At 50.7% G+C, this 15,469-nt stretch overlaps 1 protein-coding gene and 1 pseudogene across 1 annotated transcript; one reads left to right on the plus strand and one right to left on the minus strand.

Annotated features, from left to right (window-relative positions):
* Positions 1 to 690: 690 nt before the first annotated feature.
* F2 (coagulation factor II, thrombin) lies at positions 691 to 12,055 on the minus strand. The gene is made up of 14 exons (XM_058306266.2): positions 11,901 to 12,055; positions 11,381 to 11,544; positions 10,418 to 10,442; positions 10,153 to 10,203; positions 8,684 to 8,789; positions 8,438 to 8,574; positions 6,765 to 7,079; positions 6,297 to 6,425; positions 5,769 to 5,895; positions 5,024 to 5,191; positions 4,320 to 4,493; positions 3,910 to 4,091; positions 1,073 to 1,143; positions 691 to 948 (listed from the first exon to the last, which is right to left on the minus strand). The coding sequence occupies exons 1-14, from the start codon at positions 11,977 to 11,979 to the stop codon at positions 805 to 807; spliced, it is 1,872 nt and encodes a 623-aa protein (XP_058162249.1). The 5' UTR covers positions 11,980 to 12,055; the 3' UTR covers positions 691 to 804.
* A 966-nt stretch (positions 12,056 to 13,021) lies between these two features.
* On the plus strand, positions 13,022 to 13,089 carry LOC111764011 (U4 spliceosomal RNA; annotated as a pseudogene).
* Positions 13,090 to 15,469: the final 2,380 nt, after the last annotated feature.

The following is a 15,469-nucleotide window of genomic DNA, read 5'->3' on the forward strand; positions in this document are numbered from 1 at the left end:
TTAGGTAAATTATGTAACCCACCTTGTAAGGTAAGTAATGTCAGTACATATATCTTTTATATAAGGAAACTAAGGTTAAGGAAGGGTAAATGATTTGACCATGGTTATCTATTAAGGTTGGAACCAGAATATGAACCCAAGCAGTCTGACACTAGGGTAGGGCCCATCCCTACCTACTGTGTCCACAATACTCCAAAATGAAGACCTTTAAGATACGGAGCATGTCAAGACGTACACCTGACATTTTAATGATACAAGGTAGGATATAGGGTCTTACTAGAAAGAGTTAAAAGGAAAAGATGTATCTACCCACCCCACACTATGCATATCCTGCCTCTTCTCTGGTCTGGACAGGATCCTTACAGCCCTTATTGCAGAGTGACTACAAACACAGGATCTTGTGACCACGTTTCAAGTCCGAGCTTTGCTCATTCTTAGCTATGTGAACTTGGCAGTACCTGATGTCAGAACTTACCTACCTGTTATGAGGATTACATGAGATAAAATCCTTTATAGCCCCAAGTCTGAAACATTTTAAGTGCTCATAATTTCAAGCAGCCAGCGCCCCTCTCCCCTGGCCCTTTTCTGGGTGGTGGATTCTTTAAGTCCTGCTTATCCAGCAGTATTAATGGGTTCTCCAGAGCCCAGTCCAGGGATTTGGCCATGAACAGCACTGGGAAACTTTGAAGCTCATTGAGAAGGTCACTTTTATTGGGAACTATAGTAGGAACAAACCAAAAACATTCTTCAACTGGATTGGTTTTTGTGATTTTGCAGTGAGGAGCCAGGCATGTAGGTGGCCCTCTAACCTCCAGACTGATCAATGACCTTCTGCATCCACCTCTTCAGTCGAAACACATGTGTGTAGAATCCATATTTCCCATCCCGGTCACAGCCTTCTCCCCATGAGACGATGCCTATTTGATACCAGCGGTTGTTGAAGGGGCTCTGAGGAAGAGATGGGGTTTCAAGTATTACCCTGCCAAGCAGCTGTTTCTGAAAATTGGGGTCCCTCGTCACCCAATCCCTCCCCAAGATCTACCCCCAGCCCCTGGCCTTTAGAGAAGCTTACCTTTACAATAAAGGGGCCCCCACTGTCACCTTCACAAGCATCCCCTCGTTGTGCTTCATCAGGCTTGTAACCTTGAGAGAAAACAGTATTCAGGAGCATGACTCAAACTTTAGCTGCTCCCCTTCAAGAGACATACAAGGCGAGTGTCTATTTGCTTCCTTCTAGTCATCCCTGACCATTTCATCACCTCATGTATTCAATCCTTTAGCAAATCCTGTTGGCTCTGCCTTCAACATATATCCAGCAGCTTTTCACTTATCTACCACTGGCCAAATCACATCCACCTCTCCACTGTCCCACAAGTTCCCTAATTCTACTTTCACCTACCTACAATTCACTCTCCACCCAGCAGGCAGGATGACTTTAAAAGTAAGTTAGGGGAAACGGACTTTGGCCCAGTGGTTAGGGCGTCCGTCTACCACATGGGAGGTCCGCGGTTCAAACCCCGGGCCTCCTTGACCCGTGTGGAGCTGGCCGTGCGCAGTGCTGATGCGCGCAAGGAGTGCCTTGCCACGCAAGGGTGTCCCCCGCGTGGGGGAGCCCCACGCGCAAGGAGTGCTCCCGTGAGGAAAAGCCGCCCAGCGTGAAAAGAAAGCAGCCTGCCCAGGAATGGCGCCGCCCACACTTCCCGTGCCGCTGACGACAACAGAAGCGGACAAAGAAACAAGACGCAGCAGATAGACACCAAGAACAGACAACCAGGGGAGGGGGGGAAATTAAATAAATAAATAAATAACTTAAAAAATTAAAAAATAAATAAAAGTAAGTTAGGGGAAGCAGACTTGGCCCAGTGGTTAGGGCATCTGTCTACCACATGGGAGGTCCACAGTTCAAACCCCAGGCCTCTTAACCTGTGTAAGGCTGGCCCATGTGCAGTGCTGATGTGCGCAAGGAGTGCCCTGCCACGCAGGGGTGTCCCCGTGTAGGGGAGCCCCACACGCAAGGAGTGCACCCCGTAAGGAGAGCCGCCCAGCGTGAAAGAAAGTGCAGCCTGCCCAAGAATGGCGCCTCCCACACGGAGAGCTGACACAACAAGATGACGCAACAAAAAGAAACACAGATTCCCGTGCTGCTGACAACCACAGAAGCGGACAAAGAAGATGCAGCAAATAGAGAACAGACAACTGGGGCGGGGAGGGCCGGGGAGGGGTGGAGGAAGGGGAGAGAAATAAATAAATAAATCTAAAAAAAAAAAGTTAGACTTACAGAGTAGTTGAAGTTATCTAAATCTCGACACATATCTTCCTCACATGATACAGAACAAAACAGAATAAAAAAAACAAAAACAAAACACCATACCCTCAACATAATTAGAATACAGAGAACATCCCAAACCTCAAATTAACTCAATATATACAGTTATATAGTGAATTCTAAAACTTAGGTCAGGATGAGGATGGGAATATTTACTAGATAAAAGAAGAGGGTACAGTTGAATTTTCAGGGAATTTTGTACATTACCCTAAATCCACAAAGTGAATAGATGAAAATAAATCCATATAAAGATGCCATAAGAAAACATTAAGAATAAAAATAGCTCAGCTAATAAAAATTCTTCCCCAAAACACAACCATGAAACAAGAAAACTAATTCAACACCACAAATTGATTTTTATCCTCAGACTTTTGGGAGGTGAAAAAACACCAGTTATCAGAAATTGAAAAATTATAAACAAATCAAAAAACATGAAGAAATAAAAAGCAGAAAATGGTTGAAATGGAATTTGGAACTAGGGCAAAGAAAAAATTAGAGACCCTAAAGAAAAAACAATAGAACAGAAATAATATTTAGAATATAATCCAAGAAAATGTCATAGGAATAAAAGAAGACTTGACCCTATATATCTGAAAGACTTCATAGATACCTGGCAAAATTGACCTGAAGCAATCAGCTCTGGGACAAATTCTAACAAAACTTTTTTATTATTTTTGAAACTTTTAGGTCTGAAATCACACTGATTTTTTTTTTTAAGTAAGATCATTTATTCACCTTTCCCAAACACTCTCATAACTTCCCATCTCAGAGTAAAATCCAAAGTCCTTTCAGGGCCTACATGAAATGTTCATCCTCTACCTGCCCACCTCTCTCACTTCACTTAGCCTTGCCCTTCCTGTGTTTACTGCACTCCAGCCACACTGGCCTCCCTTCTGTTCCTCAAACACTCCAAGCAAGCTCTCACCTCAGGACCTTTGCATCTCCCATTTTCTCAGCCTGGAGTACACTTCCCCCAGATATACCTGGTTCTCTCCTTGCCTTCTTCCAAGCTCAAACATCATCTTCTTACAGAGGTCTCTGACTATTCTACTGAGAAGCTTCCCCTTGCCATTACTATGCCTCTCCTTGTACTCTGCCCGATATTCTAGATTTGTTTATTGACAGTCTTTCCTTTTAGGAAGGAAGCTCTCTAAAGATACAGGTAGTATCTGAGTCCCTATTATATTCCCAGCATCTAGAAAAGTGCCTGGGACACAGTAGGCATCTGATAAATATTTGCCGAAGGACAGAATGACTTTACTCCCACCCCATGGCCTCTGGCTGATGAGTTCACTTACATTGAACACTGCATCAGTGGCTAGCACCATACCAATCATACCATACTTTAGACACACTATCTTGTTAACCCTCATACAACAAGTACATGGGACAGAGCATTTTATCTCCATTTTACTGAGAAGGAAAATGCACTTCCAAGAGGTTAAACAACTTCCCCAAAGTCATATGGCGTGTAAGTGACCAAGCCAGGACTTGAACCCAGGTCTGTGCTCTTAACATGTCTCAAAACCCACACGCTAAGTCCCTGCAGCTCCCTCTTGCCAAGCCACACCCAGGGCACTTGCCAGCACAGAACATGTTGTCCGTGATCCGGATCCGGGTGGAGGCCTTGCAGACTGGCCGCTCCACAATGGGCAGGTTCACCACCTGCAGGACACTGGGCAGCACATCGTTCACGCTGGTGGTCCACATCTCCTTCAGGTTGCCCCAGCCTGTCACCCGCCCTTTGTGTCCAGCCTGGAGTAAACTTTGGGGGAAGAAGAACCTGATTTAACCTATCTCCTCCTACCTGTGGAGCCCTGAATCTAAAACACCAAGGCAGAAAAGACCTATAGGGGTTACTCCCCCAACCTTTTGACCAAGAAACCGAGGCCCACAAAAGAGAAGGAACTTCTGCAAAACTCCACAGTAGTGTGGTCAGACTCAAAACTCAGCCCATCCCGCCCCTCAGCCATCGGCCCTCTGGCTGCCGCACCGGACCACTGTCTCCTTGTCGGGCAGGCACACGGGGTGAATGTAGTCACTGAAGGTGATGGGTTTCTTGAGCTTGAGCAGGGCAATGTCCCGGTCTAGGTTTTCCCTCCAGTTGTACCGGGGGTGAATAAAGATCTTTTCCAACATGGAGATCTTTTCAGTACCACGCTCATACCTGCACATACCACAACAGAGGAACAGAGACGCTGTAGGCTCACCCAGCGAGGAGCAGTTGGTCCCCTGAGCAGGGTCTGGGAGTCAAGGTGACCAGTAAGCCACCAATGAGGGGGGGAGAGGGCTGTCTCCTGCCCTGGGAAGCCACTGGCAACTTCTTTCTGGGCATAGGCTGCATGGGGCTTTGGAGCCAGATAGCCCAGGCAGACAGAGGCAGGCAGAGGGGCCAGGACAGTCTGTGGGACAAGGGCAGGGGCACAGGTCACAGGCCCTGCTCTCAACAGCCTCTATTCAAAGCCTTACACCCTGGGCCATGTGCTGGTGTCTCATGGGAACCTGGGGACAGACCAGGATTTTGCTCTCTGCAATTCTGAGTTTCTTTGTTTCCAGTCGGAGGGCATGGCCAATTGGACTTCTCATTCCCAATCGGAATGTCATATTGTGGGAGATGTACATGGATATGTGGGGCCCTTCACAGTTACTCTAGAAGACTTGGACCCCTCCAAGCACCCATGGACACTGGTTCTGTACTTGGTGCGGTGGTGTTTGCCAATGCGCACTAGAAGGTCATTCGCGGTGAAGTTCTTGTCCCAGGGCGGGTACAGGAGGCAGTGGGCTGCAGTGAGGACCCAGCGGTCACTAATAAGGCTGGCGCCACACAGCAGCTCCTGCGGGCTCTTCCGGAAAAGCATCACCTGCCTGGGAGGGGGAGCAGGAAACATTAAGAGTTGGGGGAAAGGGGGCTGCCTCCCCCGCTAGCCCTAAAAGTAGAAAGTCCCAGATTTAAGAACTAACTGCACAGAGCCACACCTGACCCAGACCCCAGCTTGACCTGGCTGCTCTTGGGACCTGGGGTGTGTGGGTGATGCTGAGGGGCTCCCTCCCCCTCTGACAGCCTCCCTCCCCAGCTCTTTTCCAGCCCAGAGTCTGCAGAGCTTAACACGGCTATGGACGCCAAAGAACTGGATTCAAGTCCTGACTTTGCAACACATCAGCAGTGTGACTTAACTGAGGCTCAGCTTCGCCATCTGCAGAATGAAAGAACAGACCCATTCTCACAGCATTGCCGTGAGAATTAGATGAGATAGTGGAAATAAAGGGTTTGGGCAGAATAAGGACCCAGCTCTTGCTGTCTGTAAAGCACAGGCTTGCGGGAAGAGAGCCCTCCCCAGGGCTGGAGGTGTGAGGGGAGTGGGAAGGTGGAGAGGGGGAGGCAGAAGGCCCAGTAAAGTGACGCAGGGGAGCAGTCTGAGCGGGTTAGGGGCCCGGGCCGCACCAGGGCGCCGAGCCAACTTCCGCATCCGAACCCCCCACGATGCGCCCTTCAATGTAGGAATCGAGAAGCTCCTTTTCCTTTCGGTCCTCCACCGACTTCTTCTCGAACAGAGGCCGCAAGCCGCAGTCTGCAGAGCGAGCGGCGGCGTGAGGGGCCCGGCACGGCCCCCCGGCGCCGCCCCCCCCCCCCCCCCCCCCCCCCGCACTGGCACCGCCCCCCCCCGGCACCGCCCCGCTCCGCTCCCGCCCCGCCCCCCGCCCCCCGGCACCGCCCCCGGCACCGCCCCCGGCACCGCCCCGGCACCGCCCCCCGGCACCGCCCCCCGGCACCGCCCCCGGCACCGCCCCGCTCCGCTCCCGCCCCGCCCCCGCCCCCCGCCCCCCGCCCCCCGCCCCCGGCACCGCCCCCGGCGCCGCCCCGCCCCCGCCCCCCCCCCCCCCCGGCGCCGCCCCGCCCCCGCCCCCCCCCCCCCCGCCCGCCCCCCCCCCCCCCCCCCCCCCCCCGGCGCCGCCCAGGGCGCTGCCTCACCGGCCTCCCCCGCGCCGAAGGTCTGCTCGTTGAAGAAGGGCTGGAACTCCACGGTGCCCGTGCGCCCTTGGATGGCCCCGTCGGGGTTCTCACCTAGACTGCCTTCCGGCTCCTCACCCACGCGCTCCTCTGCAGGGACCCAGGCACGGGCTGGCGCGGAGCTGGGCCATTCGTCACCCACCCCTCGACCTCCCCAGCGCCCCCTGCCGGGAATTTGGTGCAGAGGTTTAGCGTGCAGCACGCGGGGGCGGGGGTGGGGGGTGGTTCTGGGTAACTTCGTCTCCCTCAGTCTCAGTTTACTCATCTGCAAAATGGGACCTGTCCCACCCGGCTAACGGAAGGAGTCCATGCGCCGACTGACGTGCGCATGTGGTGAACCCTACACAAGCTGAAGTGACCGTCGTTCTTGCAGTTACTCCCTCCGGACTTGGTCTTCTTGGCGCCAGGGCCCCGGCCCTGCCCACTCACCGCAGTAGTTGAGGTCGCAGTACTCAAAGTCGCCAGTTCCTCCAGCCACGTAGCACCACGCGCCCTCCTCGTCCCCGTCTGGGTTCCGGCAGAAGTTCTCCACCAGCGGCACCGCCGAGCTGAAGTCCTCGTCCTTGCTCAGGGCCTTGGCCTGCGCGCTGGCCCAGGGCAGGCAGGCGGACCCGTGGATGGTCGCGGCCAGGCGACCCTGGTACTCCCGGCCACGCTCAGGGACGCAGGGCTCGGATGGGCGTGATGGCTTCGTCCTGGAGCCTCCGAAGCGCGGCGTCAGCTTCACGGTGAAGTTCTCCTGGCCTGGTGGGCGGGGAGGGGTGGGCAGGCCCGCGCGCCGAGCCAGGCACGCCGAGGTTCCCTGCCCAGCCTTCCTGCTCTCTGCGTGACCCCAGGGAACTCTCTGAGCGTCAGTTTGCGTGTTTATAAAAGCGGCTACCAGTGTCATCACATCATCAGGAGTAAGCAGAATACCCAGCTTAAGCATCAGATAAAGTGTCTGGCACATAATAAACGGGAGAGAGTGACCAGGTTTCACCTCCTAGGCTAGCAGCAGTCGATTGGCAGTGACAGCCTGGAGTGCTCTTTTAAAAAGGATTCTCTGTTTTTATAGGGGCACAGCAGGAAGATTACTGGGATTGACTAAGGATGTCTGTATAGGCTGTAGGTCCATTCAGCCTGCCTGCAACATATTTGTCATCCATATGTGTATGGATGTTTTTGCTATGATGATTGATAACTTCCTATATAAGACCAGAATAAGCAATGAGTCCAACAGCAATGCACAAAGGGCAAAGAATACCAGGCCACATGGGGGAGGTGGAATTACTGGTGCTAATTCCTTACCCCTGCCTGAATCCCTGGAACTTTCCAGGTAGACGCGGGGTTTATTTCTCCACCTCTTGACATTGGCCTTGATCAGGGGACTTGTTCAGACCAATGGAATGTGGGCAGAAGGGACTGAACCAGTTCTGAGCCTATGCCTTGAGAGACAGTGCGTGTTCCTGTGCACTGTTGTACATCTCTGCCATCTTCAGGAGAAGAGCTTCCCCAGGTGAGTTACCACCCCTCAGCCTCAGCCCCAGAATGAAATGATGTGGAGCAGACCTGTGTCCTTCTCATAGCAGGGAGCCAAGCTCAGCTGGACGCAGGGTTTGAAGCAGACCAAACCCGGCCTACATTTGTGGACCCCACAAACACATGGGAAATGCAGGCTTCTGGTTGTAGGCGCCTGAGATCGCTTGTTTTGCAGCATTCTTGTGGCTATAACTAACTGATACACCATGGGAAAAAACAATGACAGAGTCACCCAGGGATCAACTGTGTGAATCTAGTTCTGTCATGCTCAGAAAAAGGCATGAGGACTAAAATAGCTGGGGAGCTTCCTGGAGGGAAAAGCACCTGAGCGGGAAGTAAAGCCACAGCCTGCACCATAAGGAAGCCATGACAGGGAAGAGAGGTGAGAAGGTGTGGGGCTGAGGGTGTTGGGAGGGGTTGGGCACCAACTCCCTCAGTTCGCCCGACTTCGCTGACCAACGCCAATGTGTTAAGTGACTAGTCCAGCACCTAAGGAATGGGGATCTGGCTTCCCAGCCCTGGCTTCCAGGCCCCATGGAGGCCTCTGGGCCTTGACCACCGATGCCTAAGTGCCCCTAGCTCACCACAGACAGGGACAGTGCACTCCTCCCTCTTCACAGTGGGGTCTGTAGTATAGCACCACGGCCCGGCGGTACTGCCTTCTGGGTTGCGGCAGAAGTTCTCCTGCAGGTCAGCCCCGGGGTAGGTGGTGAAGTTGATTCTGTAATGGGAAACTGCTCAGCTTGGGGCGTGGGCAGGAGGCCATAGCCCCCAGGTCTCCTTGCTCCCCGTTCTCAGCCCACTGGCAGACAGGCCTGCCCATCACTCACTCAGGCTTGTGCGGGTAACGACTCCTCCAGAGCTGGCACTCAATGCCTGACCGGGTGAAGTTCATGTTCCCGCGGTAGTTCATGCCCAGACCCTGAGCACAGTTCCCTGCAGAGGCCCCAGCCCAGGTCAGCATCAGGACCCCGAGGATTTGTCCCGAGGATAAACCCTCCATGCTTTCTCAGGCCTACACCACTCCACCAGAATTTACCCACTATCTCCTCCGCGCTCAACAATCCTTCCATCCACTTAACAAGAGCCACCTGTGTCAGGGCTGAATCAGCCATTCAGAGCCATGGCTAGGCCCTCATGGAGCTTATACTCAGTGGTTCCTCATGGATGAAAAAGAGAACAAGGCCCTTCTGTGTACCATCTGGCCCTGGTCAATCCGTCCTGTTATCTTAGCTCTTACGTCCTGGGCTCATCAGGCTCTCTCATGCTTAGGGCCTTTTCACATGCTATTTCCTCTGCTAGGAATATAGTTTGTCAGTACATCCCATAAGGCCAGGTAAATCTCCTTCCTCCAGGGAGCTATCTGTGATTCTTTTGACAAACTGGATACTCCTTCTCCTCTGTTTTCTTGGCACCTTGAACAGAACTTTTCTAAGAAGCAAATACATTACTGATTTGTGTTTTGTTTTCCTATGAGGCTGTGTGTTCTTTGAAGGCAGGAACTATATCTGATTCTCTCAGAATCCCCAGCACCTGACACAGTGCCTGGCACATTGCAGGCACTTAGTAAAATGTTGACTGAGTTATTTAACTAATGAAAGTATGGCCAGTGATTAAAGAGTTCCGTGTAGTGGAGCCAATTGTCATACTAAAGGTTTTTTAAAAAAATGTGGGGAGGAAGGAGGCTCCCTGAAGACTCATGTAGAGTCTTCATGAGGGCTTTTGGACCAGCCCTCGAAGGATGGGGAAGATTTGAGTAGGCAGCGGACAGCATGGGCAAGGACCAGGAAGTAGAAACACCATGGCGCGCTTGGGTAAGTGCTTGTTATCAGAGTGGCTGGAGGTCTGGGTTTGTGACTGGTGCAACAGAAGGTAAGTCTAGAAGCCCAGAGCATGCCCAGCTCACCAGGCTAAGAAGCCTGGGCTTCATTTAGTGGGCAATGGGGAGCCCCTAAAGGTTTTGGAGAATCCATGTACCATCATAGATACATGCAAGGGAGGACCTAGGGTGAGCAGAGTCTCAGGTCAAGCCAATGAGAATGAGGCCTTAAACTTGAATCTGTCGTGCAGTCATTCATTTGTTCCTCAGCCTCAGGCATCTTACTGAGTGCCTGGCACAGAACCACGGGCTGGGGATGGACACAGGGACAGGAAGGCAGTGTGAGATGGTAGAGGCCACCAGCCCTGGGCCACACCTAGCCATCCCTGCTCTGCTCCTTTCCCAGGCTCAGGCGCCTCTCTCTTTGGTCTACTTCTCCCTCACATCCGGTCCCACCCGACTCCCATGTTGGTTGCTCACCTTCCAGACATTCAATGAGCTTTTCTCGAGGTTTCCTCACCGACTCACAAGCTGGAAAAGACACAGAAACATCTCTGGGGCTAGGGTAGGGATGGGATGAGTTTGAGTAAAAAGTGGGTGGGATGACACTGAGAAACAGAAAAGGACAGACAGGTGGATGAATGGATAGGTGGATGGATGGACCAGAGGATTCTCTGGGGTAGGACATTCCCTAACTGGGGTTCCCAGGCCCCCCCTTCCGGAGCAAATCCTTTTTAGTGCTCACCTGTGTACTTGGCCCAGAACGCATCCTGAAAAACAAGGACTGAGGGTGAGACTTTGCCAAGGTTTTTATTTTTTATTTTTAGTCATCTTATGTCTTCCCTTTATACTTCCCTTGTTGCTTTCCCGGATCATGCAGGGATCAGGCTGTGGGGAGGTTTATGGCAGAGCTTCCTACTTTTTTTTCTCTTTTGAGGTGGTGGGGCCAGGGATTGAACCCGGGACCTCGTGTGTGGGAAGCTGGCACTCAACCACTGAACCACATCAGCTCCCTGGAGTTGTTTTTTTCATTTGTTTGCTTGTTGTTCGCTTTTTGGTTTTAGGAGGTACCGGGGACCAAACCCAAGACATCTTATGTGGGAAGCAGGCACTCAACCGCTTGAGCCACATTTGCTCCCCCGAGTTTCCTACTTTTGTTTCCAAAATCTTGAGCCCATTGAGGAGAGGAGAAGAGAGGGGAGTCCCTGTCCTCCAAGCTTTACTGAAAAAGGATTTCCCTGGGTTGGAGTAGGCAGGGGGAGAGAAGGGCATGGGCGCTTGGAGTGGGGCACAGCCAGGGAAAGGAAAAGAAAGGCTGCAGAGAGCTCCAGGAGCACAGAGGTCTAAGTCCAGGGCTCCTGGCCCCACAGAGTCCCACCCTCCAAGGGTAGCATGAAAGTAGCACATGCCATGTGGGCCTGGGGCTGTAGAGATCCCAGTGGAGACAGATGGCTGGAGACCACAGCGGCCTCCCGATGTCCCGGGGACTCAGCGGACCCTGGAACCTTGGCACGGCCTAGGCAAAGGGACCCCAACAATGGCTGAGTTGATCATCTTGCCAGCCCACCGAAATGGGGTCAGAGTTGAAGTGAACTTATCAACAGTCAAGGAGCCACACTGTTCCTCTCCAGCTTCCTTCCTGCTCCTAGGCTTAGACCCACTCTGAGGGACCCCTGGCCGTGCTCCCCTCCGCCAGCTGGGCCCTCACCGTGGCGCTGTCAGACTCCAGGGCCTCGAAGGCCTCCTCGCGGCTGCACTGCTCCTCCACACACTCTCGCTCCAGGTTCCCCGGGCGCAGCTCCTCCAGGAAGCCACTGTTGGCCCGTCGGGCCCGCTGGAGCAGCGATAGCGCTTGCTGGGGGGCCAGGAACACTGCAGGAGGAGGGTGGGCAGACAGGGACCTCAGGGGCAGGAGGGAAGCCTGCCCTGCTGGCTTCCGAAAGGGGGTGCCTGGGATGGCGGAGGACCCGGAAGACTGCCAAACCTAGCCCACCAGCAACCTGCCTTTCATCGGTCACCCCCAGCTCACTACCAGTTGCGAGAGAGAAGCAGCCACTAGCCCCTCAGTGCTGAGGATGAGCTCTTCCTCCACACTTGATGCCTTGCGCTAAGAACCACCTGGGGGTGGGGGCGGCCCTGTGTTCCCTGTTGAGCCAGGGGGCCCCAGCCCAGGGCCCATACCCCCAGTCTGCTAGGCCTGTCCCAGCTTCCAACCCCCCGCCCCTTACCATGCTGGCTGTGCACAAAGCTAAACAGGGCAGCCAGGGCCAGGCAGCCAGGCAGCCGCGGGCCGCGGACGTGCGCCATAGTGTGTCGGCTTTGGGGACTCTGAGGGCTCGTCCTGACCCCTCTGGGTTAATGTTGAACTAACATGAAGAAATCAGCCCAGAGGGAGAGGTCAGCGGTCAGGGCCATGGGGACAGTTAGACAGAAGACCTGCCTGCACACCCCCACCACCCTGGGGGACGGGTCCTGCTGGGAGCAGGGATGGACGGTGTGGGAAGAAATCACAAAGGAAAGGCCAGAGCCACCAGTGTCACTCACCCCTCCGTCCCTGAGGTGTGGGGAGAACTTGGGCCAGTGGTATCAGCAGATGATTCCAGGGGCTTCCAATCTGAACACACAGCCATGGTTGCTTTACTCTCCGAGTACCTCAGTTTCTTCATCAGAACCATACTTTATGGGGAGAACTACAGGAGATTTTGAATGGAAAGGCCATGAAATACAGTAAGTGCTTCATACCTGGTACATATATGTATACAAACCAACGGGAAAGTTTGTATAATCATAATTAACAAATGTAAGAAAATAGGGAGAGAAGATACAAATAAATACAATCAGAAATGAAAAGGGGAAGTTAAGAATGACCCCATAGAAATAAAAAGGCAACAAACAAGACAACTTAGATGAAATGGACAAATCCCTAGAAATGCACAAACAACCTACACTGATGCTATAAGAAATTCAAGAATTTAACAAAGCAATCACATTTAAAGAGATTGAATCTGTCATCAAAAACCTCCCAGCAAAGAAAACTCCAGGACCAGATGGCATCACAGGTGAATTCTACCGAACATTTTGAAAAGAATTAACACCAATCCTGCTTAAACGCTTCCAAAAAATGGAAGAGGAAGGACAATTACGCAACACTTTTTATGAAGCCAACATTACTCTAATACCAAAGCCAGATAAATAAACTACAAGAAAAGAAAATTACAGACCAATCACTCTAATAAACATAGATGCAAAAATTCTCAACAAAATACTTGCAAATAGAATCCAACAGTATATCAAAAGACTTATACATCAGAACCAAGTGGGATTTATTCCTGGTATGGAAGGCTGGTTCAGCTTTGCGCAGTGGCAGTATCGTAACCAATGAGGTGTATCCGAGGAGCGATTATTGCTAATTGGAAGGCTGGTTCAGCATAAGAAAATCAACATAATATACCACATTAACAAACTGAAGGGAAAAAAACACATGATCATCTCAATGGATGCAGAAAAAGGCATTTGACAAAACCCAGCATTCTTTTTTGGTAAAAACACTTCAAACAATAGGAATAGAAGGAAAATTCTTCAATAGGAAAAAAGGCATATATGAAAAACCCACAACCAACATCATACTCAATGGGGAAAGGTTGGAAGCTTTCCTTCTAAGATCAGGAAAGAGATAAGGATGCCCACTGTCATCACTATTTTCAACATTGTACTAGAAGTTCTAGCTAGAGCAATTAGACAAGAAAAAAAAATTAAAGGCATCCTATTAGGAAAAGAGGAAGTAAAACTCTCACTATTTGCAGATGACATGATCCTATATTTATATATTTATTTATTTTTACTTATTTCTCTCCCCTTCCCTACCCTTCCCCCCAGTTGTCTGCTCTCTGTGTCCATTCACTGTGTGTTCTTCTGTATCCGCTTGTATTCTTGTCAGTGGCCCCCGAAATCTGTCTTGTTTTGTTGTGTCATCTTGCTGCATGAGCTCTCAGTATGTGCGGCGCCATTCCTGGGCAGGCTGCACTTTTTCACACTGGGTGGCTCTCCTTATGGGGCGCACTCCTTGCGCAAGGGGCTCCCCTATGTGGGGGACACCCCTGCATGGCACGGCACTTCTTGTGTGCATCTGTCCTGCACATGGGCCAGCTCATCACATGGGTCAGGAGGCCCTGGACCTCCCATGTGGTAAGTGGACGCCCTGTCCATTGGGCCAAATCTGCTTCCCTGATCCTATTTTTAGAAAATTCTGAAATGTCTACAACAAGGCTACCTGAGCTAAAAAATGAGTTCAGCAAAGTGGCAGAATACAGGATCAACATGAAGAAATCAGTAATTTATTTTGTGCACTTAGTATTGAATAATCTGAGGAGGAAATCAGGGAAAATATTCTGTTATTGCAACAAAAAGTCTCAAATACTTGGGAATCAATTTAACAAAAGAAACACAGTACCTATATGAAGAAAACTACAAAAGAATGCTGAAAGAAATCAATGAAGATCTAAACAAATGGAAAGACATTCTGTGTTCATGAATTGGAAAATTAAATATCATGAAGATGTCCATCCTGTCCAAAACTGACTTATAAATTCAATGCAATACCAATCAAAATTCCAATAACCTACTTTACAGAATTAGAAAAGGCAATTACCAAATTCATTTGGAAGGAAAGTGCACCTGAATAGCAAAAAGCATTCTGAAAAAGAAGAGTGATATGGGAGGAATTTCACTGCTTGACCTTACAACATATTACAAAACTACAGTGGTCAAAGCAGTATGGTACTGGCATAAAGACAGACACATTGGCCAGTGGAATAGAATTGAGAATCCAGAAATAAATCCTCATCCATATGGTCAGCTGGTTTTTAACAAACCTACCAAGTCCATGTTAACAGGACAAAACAGTCTTTTCAACAAATGGTTCTGGGACAACTGGATATCTATAACCAAAAGAATGAAAGAGGACCCCTATCTCACTCCCTATACAAGAATCTACTCAAAATGGATTGAAGACCTAAATATAAAAGCCAGGACCATAAAACTACTAGAAGAAAATGTAGGAAAACATCTTCAAGACCTTGTAGTAGGTGGTGGTTTCTTGGACCTTACACCCAAAGCACATGCAGCAAAAGAAAAAATAGATAAAGGAACCTCCTCAAAATTAGACACTTTTGCACTTTACAGGACTTAGTCAAAAGGGTGAAAAGGAAGATGACTCAGTGGCAGAATATATTTGGAAATCACATATCTGGTAAGGGTTTAATATCCAGGATATATGAATAGATGTTACAACTCAACAATAAAAAGACAAAAGACCTGGGAAGTGGACTTGGCCCAGTGGTTAGGGTGTCCGTCTACCACATGGGAGGTCCACGGTTCAAACCCCAGGCCTCTTTGACCCGTGTGGAGCATGCTCAGTGCTGATGCATGCAAGGAGTGCCATGCCACGCAGGGGTGTCCCCGCGCTGGGGACCCCCACGCGCAAGGAGTGCTCCCCATAAGGAGAGCCGCCCAGCATGAAAGAAAGTGCAGCCTGCCTAAGAATGGTGCCGCCCACACGGAGAGCTGACACAAGATGACGCAGCAAAAAGAAACACAGATTCCCACACCGCTGACAACAACAGAAGCGGACAAAGAAGAAGACACAGCAAATAGACACAGAGAACAGACAACCGGGGGGGGGGGGGAGGGAGAGAAATAAATAAATAAATCTTTAAAAAAAAAAAAGACTCAATTTAAAAATTGACCAAAGACTTGAATAGACATTTGTCCAAAGAAGAAATACAAACGGAAAGAAAAA

Source organism: Dasypus novemcinctus, chromosome 10, assembly GCF_030445035.2.
Source record: "Dasypus novemcinctus isolate mDasNov1 chromosome 10, mDasNov1.1.hap2, whole genome shotgun sequence".
NCBI lineage: Eukaryota > Metazoa > Chordata > Mammalia > Cingulata > Dasypodidae > Dasypus > Dasypus novemcinctus.

Coding starts and splice junctions, on each gene's coding strand:
- F2 (XM_058306266.2), bottom strand. CDS start 11,979: ATGGCGCACGTCCGCGGCCCGCGGCTGCCTGGCTGCCTGGCCCTGGCT. Junction 7,080..8,437: donor GTGCACTGTCCCTGTCTGTG/GTGAGCTAGGGG, acceptor CCCGCCCACCAG/GCCAGGAGAACTTCACCGTG. Junction 4,092..4,319: donor GACAAGGAGACAGTGGTCCG/GTGCGGCAGCCA, acceptor CTTCCCCCAAAG/TTTACTCCAGGCTGGACACA.